The sequence below is a fragment of the Vipera ursinii genome, assembly GCF_947247035.1.
Source record: "Vipera ursinii genome assembly, chromosome: 14".
Classification (NCBI taxonomy): Eukaryota; Metazoa; Chordata; class Lepidosauria; order Squamata; family Viperidae; genus Vipera; species Vipera ursinii.
Genome location: NC_139527.1, coordinates 1722485 through 1736129, shown reverse-complemented (window position 1 = coordinate 1736129; position 13645 = coordinate 1722485). Strand labels below are relative to the sequence as shown.

General features: G+C 48.3%; 2 protein-coding genes across 2 annotated transcripts in view; both read right to left on the bottom strand.

Moving 5' to 3' along the window:
- Nucleotides 1-2858, bottom strand: part of HIP1R (huntingtin interacting protein 1 related) — a 29098-nt gene extending 26240 nt beyond the window's left edge. The window contains exon 1 of the mRNA XM_083373698.1: nucleotides 2710-2858. Coding sequence (XP_083229824.1) covers nucleotides 2710-2802 — 93 coding nt within the window. The 5' untranslated portion in view covers nucleotides 2803-2858. The remainder of the gene's footprint in view (nucleotides 1-2709) is intronic.
- A 1520-nt stretch (nucleotides 2859-4378) lies between these two features.
- On the bottom strand, nucleotides 4379-13603 carry CCDC62 (coiled-coil domain containing 62). The gene is made up of 15 exons (XM_083373679.1): nucleotides 13456-13603; nucleotides 12724-13188; nucleotides 11737-11926; nucleotides 11412-11604; nucleotides 10554-10708; nucleotides 9832-9933; nucleotides 9394-9565; nucleotides 9115-9216; nucleotides 8355-8443; nucleotides 8134-8234; nucleotides 7309-7974; nucleotides 6228-6387; nucleotides 5586-5702; nucleotides 5376-5462; nucleotides 4379-4590 (listed from the first exon to the last, which is right to left on the bottom strand). The coding sequence occupies exons 3-15, from the start codon at nucleotides 11770-11772 to the stop codon at nucleotides 4570-4572; spliced, it is 2001 nt and encodes a 666-aa protein (XP_083229805.1). The 5' UTR covers nucleotides 11773-11926; nucleotides 12724-13188; nucleotides 13456-13603; the 3' UTR covers nucleotides 4379-4569.
- Nucleotides 13604-13645: the final 42 nt, after the last annotated feature.

Genomic DNA, 13645 nt, shown 5'->3' with positions numbered 1-13645 from the left:
GGATTTTAAAAATGGATGTTTGGATATTTGTGTTTAGACACATACAAAGTCAAGGCGGCGTCAGTTCTTAGTAGCACAAAGGTGTGTGGCCGTGAAACAGGATCGGGCGAACTTCCTGGTTCTTACAAAGGGCCTCTTTAGACATTAAATATTATGTTTTGAATCAAGGGAACTTTCAGTTTTAAAAAACCCTCACAGTTTAAGCAGTCTCTTCTGCCCTAATGTGCTTTTGGGATATTTTGGCTAATGGAGAGAATTCTGCACATGGCAAAGAATTATTTTACTTGATTCAACATGATTTCTTAACTCCTTCATTGAGAAAAATCAAGACAGCTCTAGCTAAAAACTCCAGAAAAATAATCCAGACTCCATGTTGAACAGGAAAAGAAAAAATAAATCCAATCTTGAGATTTCCAATAAACCAATCCTAAATAAAAAGGAAAATATTTAATAGTGGCAGAAATGTTTTGTAGTCTCTGCTCGCTTCAACAGCTCTATGGGCAGCAAGCTACGAAAAATGGGTTCCTGATAATCTAAGGGGCAACAAGTTCCTATTAATTTTTTTTAAAAAAACTAGTTGAAAAAATATGACATCATAAATCATTGCATCCATTACGAACATGCTAAATTTTTGCTTCCCCAAATACATAGTTATGTTATCTTGTTAGTGTTTTTCTCAACCTTGGCAGCTTGAAGATGGGTGGACTTCAACTCCCAGAATTCCTTAAGCTAGGGAATTCTGGGAGTTGAAGTCCACCCATATTCAGGTTGCCAAGGTTGAGAAAAACAATGCTACAGAAGGAGAGAATAAAGCAAGTATCAAGAGAATCAACAAACACAGATCTTGCTGTGGCCAGAACTTGTCAACAGCCACAGCATCCACTCTTAAGCACCCCCCAAAAATGTAAATAAGCTTGGAAAGATCAACATGAACCGTCTCAGGCTCCTCCAGAGCAAAGTGTCACCCCAACAATAAATATCAAAAATATTCAGGAAGAAAAGTAGAATCAGCAGGGTTGAACGACCAGACTCGCCGAAACAAAGACATTGTCTTTGAAGCTATGAAATGTATTCCTCCACTCCCACCGGTCAGCGAGGGAGGCACATATTTTGCGTGCATTGGAGCAAGATGCACATATATGGAGAGCACCCTCGGATTTAACAGCAAGGCACTTTTTTTGCACCACTGAAATTCCGAATCAAGAAGATTTCCCCCTCCCTTCCCAACATATCAAACGATTTGTGGATTTTAATTCATCATGAGTCAGGGGCACATTCAGGCGGCTGGGCAGAATCGCCAAGACATTTTGAAAGAAAAATATTCAGAAAGAACAAATTAGCAGCAGAAACTGTGCCTTTCTGAACACGGGCCTCCAGTTGTGTTCACACCCAGCTTGCGAACTTGCAGCTGGCCAGTCAGCGGTGCTTCCCTTTTATTTTTTCCCCCCTCAAATTGGGGGGACAGAGAGATCAATTCTGCCTCCCCCCCCGTCCAAATTGCAGGGGGGGGCCCATGCAAACCAGCCTCTCCCCCCCCACAAGGGCGCAACAATTCCTTGAATGACAAGGAGGCAACTGCCGAGAAGTTTTACAGCCGTGTAAAAATTAAGGCCGTATAATTAACCAGAAATAAACAAAGGCATCATCACGGTATTCCTAATAATAATTAACTTATAATTTATGGGAGGCTGGGAGCCTGGACAGGCTTAACATTCTTTCTTGCTCCTGCATCCCTTTTTCAGGGTTGACCCTCCCCACCCCCAAAGATCCCTTTGCAACCCCCCCACCCCAACGGTGCTGCATTCACTTGGGGAGGGGGGAAAGCGGCTTTATCAAATTGATGCTAATTTCCTTCCTCCCCCCCCACCCCGTGCTTTGCCTTCCTTCCGGGCTCTCTCTCCAGCTAGGCAAGGAGCCCCAGCCTGACTGTGGAGAAAGGGGTGGGTGGGTTTCCTTTGAAGCAAGGAAGCCCCCTCCCCGTACAACCTGCAAAAGACGCGGGCGGGGGTGGGGGGGTGTAGCAGGGAAGAAATCGGATGCATTCTGGAGGGGGGGGATGCTCTAGGCCAGTGTTTCCCAACCTTAGGAACTTGAAGATGCGTGGACTTCAACTCCCAGAATTCCCCAGCCAGCTATGCTGCATCCCTTTTTCAGGGTTGACCCTCCCCACCCCCAAAGATCCCTTTGCAACCCCCCCATCCCAACGGTGCTGCATTCACTTGGGGAGGGGGGAAAGCTATGCTGGCTGGGGAATTCTGGGAGTTGAAGTCCACGCATCTTCAAGTTCCTAAGGTTTTGCTGGCTGGGGAATTCTGGGAGTTGAAGTCCACGCATCTTCAAGTTCCTAAGGTTTTGCTGGCTGGGGAATTCTGGGAGTTGAAGTCCACGCATCTTCAAGTTCCTAAGCTTTTGCTGGCTGGGGAATTCTGGGAGTTGAAGTCCACGCATCTTCAAGTTCCTAAGGTTGGGAAATGCTGCACGGGGGAGGCTCTTGCAAGGGGGATGTGGCGCAGGGGGGGGGGTCGCAGATGCATCCGGCAGCCCCCCCCTTTTGCGGGGGAGGGTCCGCTGATCAGACTGCGGGGCTCTCCCTTCCTCCCCCACGAAGACCGCGCGCACCCCCTTCGCAACCTGACAGCCCCCCTCCCCAGGAAGCAGGGGAACCCCCCCCCCCTCGGCGCTCCCCCCCATCCCCATCCCCATCCCTGCCTGGTTCTTGTCGAACTGCTCCCGCTCGGCCTCCAGGCTGTGCCCGCCGCGGCGGCTGAGCACGCGGGCCGGGACGTTCTTGATGGTGTTCATGGCCGGCGATGCCCTCCAGCCCGCCCGGCCGCCTCGCCCGCCAGACGCCGCGCCTGCCAGGCAGACCCGTGGGGGGGCGTGGCGCCGGACCGGCCACGCCCCCCCGCTCCCGGCGGCGCCCACTCGCCAGCCGCTCGGCAGCCGCGCCCCCGCCAGGGCGGCCAATCCGCCGCCGCGCTCCCCGCCCGGGCCACGCCCCCCGCGGGACTCAGCTGGGAAGAAGCAGCGGGCGGGGCGGCGGCGTTTATTGATTGATTGATTGATTGATTGATGGGATTTATATCCCGCCCTATCTCCCGAAGGACTCAGGGCGGCTAACAACAAAACATGTAATAAGTACAGAATTCAACATAAAAATGAAATTGAAATCATCTGTGCAATAAATTAAAATTAAAAACTAAAAAATAAATTAAAAATTGTAAATATAAATTAATTAAAATGCCTGTCAGTCCAGGTCAGCCAGGTGGAACAGGAGTGTTTTGAGGCCGCGGCGAAAGGACCGGAGATTTTGGGCCATCCGAAGCTCAGGGGGGAGCTGGTTCCATAGGACTGGTGCTCCCACAGAGAAGGCCCTGCCCCTGGGGGTCGCCAGCCGACATTGTCTAGCCGGCACCCTGAAGAGGCCTTCTCTGTGTGAGCGTACTGGGCGATGGGAAGTCGTCCCCGGCAGCAGATGGTCCTGCAAGTATCCCAGGCCTAAGCCATGTAGGGCTTTAAAGGTAAGTACCAGCACCTTAAGTACGAGCGGTCCTCGGGCTACGACCTACGCAGCGGGGCCCGGCCTTTCTGTGGCTGAGCGAGACGGTCGTTAAGGGAGCTTCGCCCCGCTTTACGACTGTCCTTGCCGCAGTTGCTAAGCGAATCGCTGCAGCTGTTAAGTTGGGAAGGGAATCCGACTCACACACACACACACACACCCCGCCCCGGACTTTGCAGGTCAGAAGGTCGCCCAAGGGGATTGATCCCCTGACCACCGGGAGGCTGCAACCGTCGTAAATAGGGACCGCTCGCCAAGTGTCCCAGTTCTGATCCCGTGACCCCGGGGATGCGGCAGTGGCTGTAAGTGTGGAAAAGGGTCGTCATCATCATTCACTTTTTTTCCGGTGATTTGGATGCGGAAGCTTCTTCATTTTTCCCCCAGGGGAAAAAAGTGGGGAAAGTCTGAAACCACAACCTGGTGGTCTTGGAACCCCGGAGAAACCTTTCCCATCAGGCTGAGCCCCAGCTCTGGGTTGGCCAGAAAGAGGGGGTGCCTGTGGGTGGGCTCCCCTTTGGAGCCGTGCTTCTCAAACTGGGGCCCTTTAAGATGAGCAGACTTCAACTCCCAGAATTCCCCCCGCTGAGCCGGCCACCATTTTGACGTTTCTGAATAATAGCTGGTGCAAATACCAGTCTTAGACTCCAGCAATAAACAGGCCTGCCTAAGGGAGACCTCCGTTCCCCAGTAAAAGACACCGAATAAAAACAAACACTTTCATTTCACATCATAAATACGAAAACACAGCCAGCCCCCCCACAAATACATTTCCAGTTGTATAAAAAAATATGCATAACAGCGAACTCCCTCTGAGCAGGCTAGCAATTAATCCGCGCAGAACATTTCTAGAAATAGTTTATTCACTTCAGCATAATTTTAATTTATACACACACACACACACACACACATTTGAGGGAACAGACTGCTAGCATCAAGTCACAGGTTGCGAGGATTTTTTTTTTTCCCCCAGACTGAGTGGCGGGTGACAGTCCGGGCACGATATTCCGCCTTCATGAAGACCGTTTTCTTTCCTGTTGTAGACAAAACACAAGACAGCTGGTCTTAAAAAGAAAAATAAATCAACTTTGGTTGAAGCAAAAATAAACCGAGGCACGTTCCCAATTAGTTTCGGGTTTTTGCTGTTTTTATGCCTTTGGAAAAACACTGCCCCTCGTAGCCTTGGGGATATTTTTTTAAACTATGTTTACTTCATAAGCTGTGCTGCCTTGCTGAAAAATGACTTTGTATCAGGGCTGGAAAGTTTTTTTTTTAAGTTTTCCATTCCTGTGCAAACAGCTGACATTCCTGCAACCGCCAATTACTGTACATTTTCTCCTTAGGCGGCTAAAAAAAATCAGGGCCGGCAGGGTTTGCAAGCCGTGAGGTTCGCTGGAGTGTCCGAGCGCTACGTGGATTTAAGACCAGGCTGCAAAAGAGGCACCTTTTCACATTCTCAGACCCCAGTGCCTGGGTGGCATTGCGGTGCCTGTGTCACGTGACCTTGGGACAAAGCAATAGCCATAAATATGAGACGATTGCCAAGCGTCTGGATTTTTATCACGTGACCATGAGGATGCCGCAACGGTCGTGTGGAAAATGGCCATAAGTCCCTTTTTTTTAGTGCTGTTCTAACTTTAAACGGTCACTAAGCAAACTCTTGTAAGTTCGGGACGACTTGTATTTTGTTCCACCAACATTTGCAAATTGTTGGGCCGAGGCACCAGAAGTTTTGAGGTTCCAGAAATTCCCAGCCAACTTTCTACCGTTTCCCCAAGATCTCAGCTGTCTAACAGGAGCCGAAAGAGGAAGAACTCACTTGAGAAGCAAAAGGAGAACGTTTCATTCTGGTCTGTTCCTCAACAGGCACCTTCTGTTCACAAATGGACTTGGGATCGTCCCCTTCCTGTCGAGAACAACCAAAAGCAACATAAAAACCAGGCAAGGCGTCAATTGGTCTGCGATGGCCGCCATCTTTCTGCTTTTGACCTCACCCTACAGACCCCTAGTTGGAAAGGCATAACCCTACCGTATGGAGGCTGCTGGCCGGGCTGGCGCTGAGCAGGTGGCGGTGCTCAAGGTGGGTGACCATCTGCCGGGTTTCGGCCCACATCTGCTGCAGCTGGTCATCGGGTGAGCGGGAATCCTAGAAGAAGCCCAACAAAATGGGTTAGGAACCATCTAGGAAAAACTCAGCCCATGTAAAAAGGTTAAGCGGTCAGCGACAAGGCAAGCCACCAGAAAATAAACTACGAAATAAACTAAGAACAAGCCACATTCCCTTCCCGCACTGATGATGTTCCCTGGTTGGGTAAAGAAACGTCTGCAAGAAAACAGCCAAGTTCAAGGAGCACTAAGGACCCCACAGTCCTTTTGCTCTTCCTCTTTCTCCTCCTCCTTCTCCCCCATCTCCTCCCCCCACTCCACAAACCCCACCCTCTTCCAGCACTGATGGTGTTACATAGTTGGGTCATGGAAAGTCTGCAGAAAAATTACCAAGCTCAGAGAGTCCCAAAGACCCCTTGCTATGTGGGTGGGATCAACAGCCAGAATATTTGAGGCTTGTGGCTGTGTTTCGACAGCAGAGGCTCAGCCAATCTCAGTGTATACATGGTTGTACTTTGACAATAAAGGTTCATTCATTCATTCATTCATTCATTCATTCACTTACACGATGGGTGGGAAGCTGGCAGCAGCCCAAGGGGCCAGGAAGGTCTGAAGGGTACTCAAGAGCTGAAGGCATCTCAGCAGGCTTCGTCTCCTTTGACCTCAGGGTCGATGTGAAACATGGTGCACCCCAATCACAACCGTTCAGGGTCTCGTCATGGTCACTGTTAAAGCAAGAGCAAAAATCTCATGGTTGTTAAGTTGTTTCCGAAGAAAATGAGATATACGCTAGGCTGGGCTGGTGAGCGTCCTCTGGGCACCTGGGCCGTGCTTAGGCCATACAAAGTGCAGATGGTCAGAATCTGTTTAAGGCAGGGGTGTCCAACCTTGGAAACCTGTGGGCCTGTGGACTTCAACTCCCAGAATTTCCCAGCCAGCCTAGAATAGAATTCTGGGAGTCAAAGTCCACAGGACTTCAAGTTGCCAAAGTTGGATATCCCTGGTTGAAGGTACGGCTAGGCTTAATACCTCTAAGAATATTTTTGAAAAACAACCTGGATGTGCTCAGATTATAATTATGGGTAGGCCTCGACTTACGATCACAAAAGGGAACAGACTCTGCAGCTTTTCTTCCTTTCTCCTTTGGATAAAGGCCGTTCATTTTACAGGCTTCAAAAGGAGGGGGAGTGGCAGTTTGGCGCCTTGCAAGCAAAACCCCGAGACAATTTACAAATTCCGCAGCAAGACCAGCAGGCCAGAGCCACATTCCGTGTTGGGGCACGTGGCCTTGAAAGCGGCTGGGAGCTGATCAATGCTGGTCAGACCAGCTTTAAGCCTAACTGTGATCTGTGTGTTTCTCCAAAGAGGGCCGTTAGGTACCCTCCCTGCATTCACAACCTAACGAACAACGCCCGACTTATGACCACCCGTTTAACAATCGTTCAAAGTTATGACTCGGTCCTCGCGTTTACAACCAATGCAGCATCCCCACCAGCTGCAACAAAAGTTGTAAAATTTAGCACGGCTCACTTAACGAATGCCTCACTTAGCAACGGAAATTCTGGTCAGGACTACCTGTACACATATTAAACCCACAAAATAGAAGTGGACACCAAAGACCCTGAGGCTTAGCTGAAATACAGAACCTTTTCAACTCAGGAGCATCCTGAGGGCTCAGGGATGACTCCCTGCCCCATAAGCCACTGCCATCATTCTCCGCCGGCTTGAGCATCTCGGTCCACTCTTGGTTTGAGAGGCCCTGGTAGAGGCTGGCTTTACGGCCGGCACCGCAGGCCGATTCGCAGGCATGGTTCCCCGGGTAGGGAGGCACACAGGCTCTTTGCCGAGGGGGGATTCCGGCCGTGTCTGGGGAAGCATCTTTGCAATCCCCACTGGAATTGTCAAAGAATCTGGGCGCCAGGCAGCTTGAGAAGTTGGCTTCGAACCAGTGTTTGTGTCTCGGTAAAGCGGTCGCCGTGCTCAGCTCCGACGTACAAACCGTTTCCCTGGATCTGGAGTTTCGGGGAACGTCCAGCTGGGCAGCCAAGCGGTCCTCCATCTCCTCAGCACACCTGGGACTGCTCGGCGTCGCCTCTTCCCGACGGAGGCATCTGGGATGGCGAAACAGCCCTTCGTGAATGCGCTCCATCTGCTGCTCTTGCTGCCTGTTCTGGGCTCGGCAGGAGTGGCCGGCCTTTTTCAAAGGACAGTCGGGAAAGTGGACGAAATGCGTGGGGATCTTCCGGCTGACTTCGCCGCAGAGGGAGTCTCGCTCGTCGCTGATCTCAAGGTCCGACAAAACCATCCCTGGGCTGAAAAGAAGAACCTCGCGTTAGCCCGGTTGGCCTTAAGGCATAACTTTATGTACTACAGGCAGTCCTTGACTTACGATCACAATTGAGCCCAAAATTCCTGCCGCTAAGTGAAGCAATTCTCTCCTTCCCCCCCCCCCGGTCAGCAAAGTTGTGTACCTCCCATCTTGCGATTCCGTCCTGCGTTTCTCTTTGCTTTCTTCGGAACTTTCCAGGTGGAAATGCAGGAACTGGAGGTCCCGTTGCTGCTTCAGGTAGATCTGGCAACAGAGGACAAAACAAGCCCTGGAAAAGTGGGGATTTTAATTTCGGGGACATTTGGCCTAGAGATTTCCAAGGATGAAAAAGGAATTTTCAAAGAATTCTGTTTACACCCTAACCTGTCTCAAATTGTTCAGTTCCGTGTCCGTCCGAAGCTGCTTTGATTTGGCGGAAAGAAGCAGCTGATCTTTTCGGCTCGCCCTCTCAGCTGTGGGAAAGGAAGGGGTGGAAGAGCTGGTTGTTTTCCAGAATCCCAAAGAGAAACAATAAATATCTCATACTTATCAATCGCCGGAAAGACATTACAGATAGTCCCTGACTTACGACCACAATTGGCAGGGGGCAGAATTTCCATCGCTAAGCATAGCATCGTTAAGTGAGTCGTGTCTGATTTTTCAACATCTTTTGCCACGGTTGTTAAGTGAATCACTGAATTTTTAGGTGAATTGTGCAGCCGTTAAGCAAATCCAGCTTCTCCCACTGACTTTGCTTGTTGGAAGCCAGCTGGGAAGTTGCAAATGGTGACCACGGGATCCTGCAACAGTCCTAAATACATGCCAGTTGCCAAGCGCCCGAAATTTGATCACATGACCACGGGAACGCTGCAACGGTCCAAAGTGTGAGGACCAGTCCTAAATCACTTTTTTTCTCTATAACTTCAAATGGTCACTAAACAAGTGGTTATAAGTCAAGTACTAACTACATCTCAAAGGGGTGCAAAGAAAAAAAAAGACTTTCTCCCACTTTAAAACAGCCGAATTTTACTTGAGTAGTTTTGATTCATATGCTTACCAAACAAGTGATTTTTTTTAAAAAAAAAATCAATTCATCAGGGGCCATTTAGAATTCAAGACTCAGTAACCCTTCAGACTTACTCACCAGTAAGCATTAATTCATGACTTAAACAAACATTTTCTTGCTTCAGCTGTATAATTTCTTCCCGTTGTGCGCTGTTTTCTTTGGTTTTTTCACTGAGATCCCCTTTAAAGAAAAAAAAAAAGAAACAGCAAACTCCTGAATTTTCTTAAAACAATCACTTGCAATTCTGTTCGGACAACATTTCCTCCACTCCATGGCTGGCTGGGGAATTCTGGGAGTTGAAGTCCACAAGTCTTAAAGTTGCCCAGGCTGGACACCCCTGCCTTAAATCTAATTTACCTTTCAGTCTGTTTGCTTCTAACATCATTTCCTTCAGCCTGAGCTTAAAATTCTGTTTCTCCTCGTTGAAACTCCTTTCTTCCATCTTGGAGGCGCACAGAGCACTTTCTAACTTTTTAAATTTGCTGGTAAACTCAGTGATCTGACTGGTTGCTTCCAGGATATCATTATCCTACCGAAACCAAGAAATAAACCAGGTTGTGCATGAGTTTGCTGAAAAGCAAGGAGCGTCTTTGCAAAAGCTGTTCATTGGTGAAGAGCTTAAAAGAGCTTCGTTCCTTAACTGGGGAATTCTATGGGTTGAAGTCCACCCATCTTCAAGATGCCGAGGTTGAGAAACGCTGTTAGAAAGGATCAAATGGATCTGTTTGCGGCCTTTTTACCTCCCAATGATGGGCAAAAAATTGCAGGAACATTTCACGGGCCCAAATAAAATACCTTGAGTCTTAAAAGTGTCAGAAGCTCTTCCTCCCTTGCTTGAAGCTGACCCACTTGGTTTGAGAGGTCCATCACGGAGCCAACCAAGGTTTGGTTTTTGTCCTAAGAAAGAGAAAAAAGAGAAAAAGAACAGGATGGAGATCAACTTGTAGGTGGGGATCTTCTCTGAACTGACCTATCCCATCTGAGGACCCAGATTGTTGGGGGCAATTAAGCTGACTTTGTAATAATGCCGCTTGGGGGGGGGTGTGAAAGCCCTAATAAGCAGGCATATACATAGAATGAAGGCTACTGCTAAGCTTGTAAGCCGCCCTGAGTCTTCGGAGAAGGGCGGGATATAAATGGAATTAAAATTAAAAAAAATAAAAATAAAATATCAATACAGTGAAGTCACTCTGAGCTTTGCAGATGTCTTTATCTCTGATTTGCAGGACCTCAAAGAGACCGGGCAGCCCATTGACTTCCCAAAAGATTTAAATGGCCCCCACTTTGCTGGTGCTTCCAAAGGGCCTGAAAACGTGCCTTTTTTGCCCAGGCTTATGATGATGCAAGCTCCCTTCTCTATTTTTTTCTTTATTTCCAACCGGGTTTATTTTCTCTGCCTCTTTATTCTTCTTTGTTTCACGTTGTATTCTGGATTTAACCATTTGCAAGCCGCCCAGAACATCACTCGGCATGTAAATTTAAATAATAGGAAATTCATAATGATAATAGCGGCCTACCTCGAGGGTCTGACATTGAAGAGATGTGCGGGAGGCCTTTTGACACACTTCCTGCAACTTCTGCTGAGTGTTTTCGAGGGTCGAACTACAGTCATTCTGCAGCTTTAATCTCTGTGTCAGGATTGTTATCATTTCATTTCTCTTGTGTAGCTCATCTGGAGGGGAAGTTCAAGTCTTGTTAACAGCGGTTAACCCACATTTCATTCATCCTCCATCTCTCTGTTTTGAAATTACCATTCGAAACTCTGCTGCATGCAAATTATTTATTATTTATCCAATTAATTTGCCACCCGTGCTGCGGTTCAGGCAAGACTGAGCGGCTTTAAATTAAGCCAGTCAGGAGCATCCTATTCAATTTAAAATAAATGCTGAGAAAAAAATATTTAAACATCGGGGGGAAAATAAAAGAGAGCGAGGACACAGTTCTCCAAAAGAACACCCACATCCTGGTCTCACTGACCACTTTCAGATTGTTCTATCTGCCATATTTCCTTGTCCTTCAAACTGGAGAGTTCACGATGTGAACAGTTTGTTAGGGAATCTCAACACAACTTTGCTAGGTTTTCACAAACAGAAGGAAGGAAAAATACAACGGCTCTACTACATACATATAGCCCTGTGTTGGAACAGCATCCGGTCACTGATTTAACACAGTACTGGGAAGCTCTACTATCGTTAGAGAATCTCTTGAAAGGATTCTATACATAAGATAACATTCCAGGATTTCCATGGTGCCAGAGGAACCTCAACAGAGCTGCAGGCCAACAATTCTAGGACAAGACAGGTCAACTGTTGAAATTCCTGAGTCATAAAAGAGCCAAGGTTGCCTACCCCTGGCCTAGGCTTTGTGAGACTCACTTTCCAACCTGCTGTTTCGTTCTTCCAGAGTCAGTATTTTCTGACGATTGTCCTCCCAAGCCAAAAACTGCCTCTGATGCACAGCCACCATGTTGTTCAGCTCCTTATCGCGATCTTTCAGCTCTGCAAGTAGCAGCTGGAGTTCCTTCCTCAGTTTCTGAACGATGTCGCTCTCTGATTCGGAGGCGAGGGTCTAACAAGGCAGAAAAAGAGACTCAGGGGAGGAGTACAGTATTATGATAAATTACATCGGATACCCCCCTACCCAGTTCTCTAGGCTGATCCTGTAACGCTAATGTCATTTTCATATTTCACATCTTCCTACCTGCAAGGGACTGGAAAGGCCCAGTGAAGAATTCATCAGGTTTCCAAGATCAGAACAGGGTCAAATAAGCCAACTTCATTTCAGGTGTAGCACAGGTGCAAAGCAGAGAAACTCTGTTATCCGGGGTTGTTTAATAGATAGAAATTTTAATTTAGGGTTGATTATAATAGTAACTCTAATACAAAATAATCTGGAAGAAAATAGAGTAAGGCGAAAAGAGGTTTTAAAAAAAGGAGGAAATTCACCGTATAATACAACACACATCCAGACCTATTCACCCATCTCTGTACACCAGGCGTCTTCAAACCTGGCCCTTTTATGACTTGTGGACTTCAACTCCCAGAATTCCTCAGCCAGTGTGCCTGGCTGAGGAATTCTGGGAGTTGAAGTCCACAAGTCATAAAAGGGCCAAGTTTGAAGACCCCTGCTGTACACAAACCCCTATAGTTCTTGTATCGTACACAGTGACACACACCCATATCCACAGATACTGAACTCACATCAATACAGAGAAACCCGCTGCCACGTGAAAAGTACACAACCCTACATTACTTACAGGGCTACCCAGATGCGAACACACACACACACACACACACACACACACACACACACAGACACTGAACCCACATCTGCACACGCAAAGATCCACCAGCCCGTGTAAACAACCTCCCCTCCCCCCATCCCAGGTTCTTAGTGCCATACACACTAAACCAGGGGTCTTCAAACTTGGCCCTTTTATGACTTGTGGACTTCAACTCCCAGAATTCTGGGAGTTGAAGTCCACAAGTCATAAAAGGGCCAAGTTTGAAGACCCCTGCACTAAACCCTGACACACACACGCGCATAGCCCCAGGCGGGTGATCCCGTGTCTACACGAGAAACGCGTTCCGGGATACCAACACCGTTCCGGGACCCCTGCCGGCCGAGCTCCTCCCCATGGCTGCTCCTTCGCCTCCTTCGGGCGAGGCCAACCTGCCCGGCGCTCACCTGTCCGGAAGCAGCGCCAGGGCCGCGGGGGCGGACCGGAGGGAAGACCTCGGAGCCTCAGGTCCGCGCCGGTTCCAGTCTTCGGGAGTTCCCAGCGCGACGGGCGGTTGGAGGCCCCGGCAAGAGTGTTTCTCCTTCGCGCGATTCTCGGCCGCCCCATCGCGGCTGCCTTTCTCCCCCTTCCCCGCCGCTCTCTCCTCCCTTCCTGGGTCTGGAAAAATAGGAGGTTCGAGAGATTTCTTTGCAAGACTGAATCGCCACAAATAAAAATCCGCTTTCCGGACCTGGCTTTCCACAGTCGCACTAGGTGCTTGTGAAGTCAGCTCTTTTTTTTTTTCCTTTTTGCTTGTGAAATAAACCTTTTTTTTTTTTTTTGCTCCGAGGGGACCTCAGTTTCATCCGTTTGCTCGTGGGATCTTTTCACGCGTGCGTGGGGGTTTGGCTCAGAGATGGAAAATCTGCGAGCTTTTATTTATTTATTTATTTAGATTTATATACCGCCCTTTCCCGAAGGACTCAGGGCGGTTTACAGGGCATTTAAAAAACAGTCAATACAAACGTTAAAATAAATTAAAAGAGATTAAATAGAACCCTGAGAAAATTAAAACCCAGTTAAAATTAAAATTAAAAATATTCTCAGCCTGGGCCAGAGAGCTCGAAGAGCCAGGTCTTCAGGTCCCGGCAGAATGGAGGTTGGGGCCAGTCCTAAGCTCCGCAGGCAGCTGGTTCCACTGGGCAGGCGCACCCAGAATCTTAAGAGGCAGGGTTCTTTGTGCAAAGAAAAGCAAAGTCATTTTTTTTTTAATTTCAAGACCAGACTGTGTGGCACATTCCTAGGGGCTACTACATTCATATATTAGGCCAGGCCTCGCTTTCGAGGAAGCTGCCAACTTGGGTTGAAATCCTGAGTTAAGAAAATGAA